General features: G+C 56.0%; 1 protein-coding gene across 1 annotated transcript in view; it reads left to right on the top strand.

Annotated features, from left to right (window-relative positions):
• The window catches only part of EFR3B (EFR3 homolog B), a 79,722-nt gene that overhangs the window by 56,101 nt on the left and 19,182 nt on the right, over positions 1–4,439 (top strand). The window contains exons 7-10 of the mRNA XM_011356619.2: positions 1,787–1,921; positions 2,397–2,475; positions 3,243–3,378; positions 3,640–3,801. Of these exons, the coding sequence (XP_011354921.1) occupies positions 1,787–1,921; positions 2,397–2,475; positions 3,243–3,378; positions 3,640–3,801 (512 nt within the window). The remainder of the gene's footprint in view (positions 1–1,786; positions 1,922–2,396; positions 2,476–3,242; positions 3,379–3,639; positions 3,802–4,439) is intronic.

Genomic DNA, 4,439 nt, shown 5'->3' with positions numbered 1-4,439 from the left:
CCTTTCGTGCCCAGAAATCCTGGCAGCCCTGTGCCTCTCCATCCAGGTCCCCTCTCCCCCGTACATTGCTCACAGCCCTGGATTTGGCCTCAGCAGCTCTTGGCAGCACTCTGAGCTCTTATATCTTGGGCTCAAGCTGGAATCAACCCAGCTGAATACAAGAGAGAGGGAGCCTGAAGCAACTGGCACCCTAGTGATGCAGGCTTCTGGTACCAAGGCAGGAGCAGTCTGGGTCTCTAAGACAAGCCAGAAGACATGGCCTCCTGGGCTCGTGTCTACTAGCACAAGAAGCCAGCTAGCCAGGGGCCAAGTCACACAAAGTAGAAGGTGGGCACCACTCTGCATTGTGATAGATGAATGTATCCCTAACCCCTATGCTGTATCCCTAACTCCTTGCCACAGAAGCTGGACTTCTCAGGTTTGAGGACTTCATGGCCCCATTTCACCCTTTTCTCTACAGAATCCGAATGTCAGGCATCAAAGGTCTGCAGGGGGTGGTGAGGAAGACGGTGAATGATGAACTGCAAGCCAATATCTGGGACCCACAGCACATGGACAAGATTGTCCCATCCCTGCTTTTCAACCTGCAGCATGTGGAGGAGGCAGAGAGGTAAGCCGGCGAGGGCGGAGTTTGGACAGCGGACGTGTGCGATCCTCCCAGGCCGCCTTCCCCGGCTGCTTGGGAACCACACGGCTCAGGCTGGTTGGCAAAACCTGACTACGGGGCCAGGGATCTTGGCTTTTGTGGCCTGTTCTGCAGTTCGTCCAGGGCTGGCTCCCTAGGAGCCTCGGATCTGGCCTTCTGCTGGCCTGCTGTACTCGTTTAAGAGCTACATTCATGCAGGAAGAACAGTATCCATGGCTGATGTGTGCTGGTAACAACAAAGAACCAAGACTCGGTTACTCCTGTCTCTCTGGAAGCAGAGGGCCAAGGAGGTTTTAAAATGCCTTTCATAGTGCCAATTACTGAGGACTTTCCCTCCCTGACCTTCCTTCCTCCTCACTTCCTTCTGGTATTTCAGGCCCTTAAAACGCCCGCTTGGCCATCCAGCAGCCCCTTGACACAAATTGCAAATATTGGGTTTTAATCTGGAAGCCCCCGGACGTGGGATTCATCCTGTGAAATGGCCTGGAGGGAAAGGTTCATGTCACTGTCCATCTTGGCTACGCATGACGCTGGTTGTAGAGTCTGGCTGGGCTCCTCCTTTTATGTCAGTCATGCAGGGAAAGTAAGTGTGCCCTCTGGTGGCTGTTCCTGGAACCGCATCTCACTGACAAGCTTGGCCTGTGGTGGTCCCGGCTCTTCCCTATTCTGTCCGAATCTGGGTCTACCACTGAATCACACCTGAGCCAACCGCCCTGCCTATTTTTCCCCTCCCTCTTTTTCCTTTCCCTTCTTCTCTCTCCCACTTTCTCTTGTTTTATCCTATTCTTCCCACCTTTTTTCTCTCATCTCTTTTTCTTTCAAAGCTTTAGGGGGATGGGGACACTCGTGGTCTGCGCCTTCCCGGGCCCATGGTGCTCGGGTCTCTGCCTGTCCCACGGAAGTGCATTAGGATTTCTGGAAAAATTTTATCCCTTCTCCCACAATCTTCCTCTACTCTGGGCTTCTGTGCCCCATTTAATTTCTGACAGCTGTGACATCCCCCCCATGACCTACATCAAATTCCTGCTTGTCCCACTGTCACTGTTTGCGTGGATGCAGCGCCGAACCCCAGGCGTGCACGAAGCCTGACTCCCGGCTTTGCATTCCATCCTTCACCCACGTGGCTGTGTGTTCCCACAGCCGGTCCCCCTCGCCCCTCCAAGCTCCAGAGAAGGAAAAGGAGAACCCTGCAGAGCTGGCCGAGAGGTGCCTTCGGGAACTGTTGGGCCGGGCTGCCTTTGGCAACATCAAAAATGCCATCAAGCCTGTTCTCATGTGAGTCCCTGCCCTCCCCCTGCCAAGCAAACAGTTCCAGGTCCTGTGTCGACTTGCTGACTCAGAGAGAAGGGGAGGAGTATTATGGTTGTGGTGCCGTGGTCAAATCTGTCCCTCCTCTGTGCCTGTCTTCCCTGAGTTATGACAGCAGAAGCTACCACAGTGGCCAAGTGCAGTTTGGGGGAGGAGTTGGTAGAAGGGCCCCCAAAGGTGAAGGAAGGTGCCTGGTTCACCCCTGAGTTGACAGGTACAGAGCCCCGTTCCTTGACCTCCCTCCAGCTCTGGGGCTGGGACTGACCTGGGGTCCCTCAGGCTTCCCTTCTCTCGCTTGCACCTACGAGCCCTTCCTCCCTCACCTGGGAGCTATGGGAGGGCTGGGTCTCTCGGGAGGTGTCCCTCTCCCACCAAGCTTCTCTCTCCTCCGTAAGGTCACTTTGCATTCCATAGTCCCTCCCCCACATTTTCTCTCTCACAGACATCTGGATAACCACTCTCTCTGGGAACCAAAGGTGTTCGCCATCCGTTGCTTTAAAATCATCATGTACTCAATTCAGGTATGGTGGCTCCCCTAGTCCAGCTTGTCCCCCCGGCCAAGGGCAGTCCTGGGAGCAAGGACACTGTGCTTCTGGAGAGAGCCAGCTGTCCTCCTTGACTTCTCCTTAGCCCCTAGTTGCCTAAACTAGTGCTGTTTAACCTCAATGTGGGAAAAGACCAGTTTAGTTTTATTTCTCATAGGTCACAGACCAATTTACCTTATAAAATTTAAAAAGATTCCTAGAAAACGTAAATGAAAAACTCATGCAAAATACAAGTCCACAGGCCACATTTGGCTGCTACAGCATTGTCAAATTGCTCACTAAACACTCTATATTTCTCTACTTACCTCAGTGTCATCGGGCATAGGACAGACCTTAACTTGGCATCGGATCAGGGGCCATGCTTGGAGCAGCCCTGGACTAGACCATGTCGCCTCTCAGTGGCGCTTACCAATAAGACCTGGGACCTGGGGAAAATAGAAAGGAAAACGATACTTTAAAATTGACTTGTGACCCATTTGAAGCGAAAGGGCACAGGAAAAATATGGAAACCCAGGTCTTCACTGGGATTTGGCTTTGCTCCTTGTTGGACCAAGAGGGGAGGAACTCAGGAAAGGAACTGGGGTATCGTGCCACGTCTGGTGCCCGCTGGCCTTGGGATCTCGCTCTTGTCCATCCCGGCCTTCGGGGACCACCGCGACTTCTGGGTCGCGGTCAGGGCCTCCCTGGCTCAGAGGCCATGTGGGGGTTGATGTTTGGGGACCAGCACATCTTCCTCCCCCCAGCCGCAGCACTCCCACCTGGTTATCCAGCAGCTCCTGAGCCACCTGGATGCCAACAGCCGCAGCGCGGCCACGGTGCGGGCGGGCATCGTGGAAGTCCTGTCGGAAGCCGCGGTCATCGCCGCCACCGGCTCCGTGGGTAAGGGGGCCCTGAAAGGAGTGGGGCTGGGAACCCCTCAAGGACAAAGAAGTGCCCTTGGCAGGAGGCCGCCTTCCCCTGCCAGAAAACGGCAAGGCACCGTAGGGAGGTGTCGGAACAGGTTTTCCGCAGGGGGAAGGTGGGGGCAGAGGAAGCCCCCGGTCGGAAGTGGGCCTAGGCTCCCCGGGCAACACAGGGCAGGGGGGAGTGAACGAGGGGTGCCAGCCCCGGACTTAGGGTCTCCCCGCGCTCTGCGCTAAGGACCCACGGTGCTGGAGATGTTCAACACTCTGCTGCGGCAGCTGCGGCTCAGCATCGACTACGCGCTGACCGGGAGCTACGACGGGGCGGTCAGCCTGGGCACCAAGATCATCAAGGAGCACGAAGAGCGCATGTTCCAGGAGGCTGTCATCAAGACCATAGGTGCTGGGCCCGGGGAGGGGAGGGGAGGGGCGTGGCCCGAGGGGGTGTGGCCCCGGGATGGGCCCACAGGTCATCGGTCCAGCCTGGACTACTTCAGATCGAAGGCTAAGACAGGCAAACTCGTCCTGTGCCCCGGGCTCCACTAGGCCTGCTTGATGTTTCCACGTTTGAGCCATGAATGAGAGGTGGGGAGTGAGAAAATGAAAAGAAAGAGGAAAGCGAGAAAGCCGTGGAGAAAACGTGTAGGCACATGGTCGTGGTAGAGAACGCTAAGGCCACCAGCACGGAAGGACTCACCACGTGCAGAGCTTTCGTGTCCTGGTGCCATTGGAGCTTCCCCCCAGCTTTGAGAAGCAGGCAGGGCAGGAATGATCCCCAGTTCACAGATGAAGGCACTGAGGTCCAGAGGTATGACTTACCCGAGGTCACCCAGCAGAGCAGCTGGTGACAGAGCCTAGATGGGCGCTAGAGGCTGCTGCCCTGGTCCCGGGGCACAGCGTTCTCCATCCCAGAGACCTTAGCCACCGGCTCAGGAATGACCAGTGGGAGAACTGGAGCCTGGACGAGTCCTCTCCCTCTGGATCTTAATTTTCCCTCCAGAGAAGCAGCCCACACTCCCGCAGCAGTTTGCTCAGCTG

Source organism: Pteropus vampyrus, unplaced genomic scaffold, assembly GCF_000151845.1.
Source record: "Pteropus vampyrus isolate Shadow unplaced genomic scaffold, Pvam_2.0 Scaffold28, whole genome shotgun sequence".
NCBI classification, from domain to species: Eukaryota; Metazoa; Chordata; class Mammalia; order Chiroptera; family Pteropodidae; genus Pteropus; species Pteropus vampyrus.
This window is presented reverse-complemented; position numbering and strand designations above follow the sequence as displayed.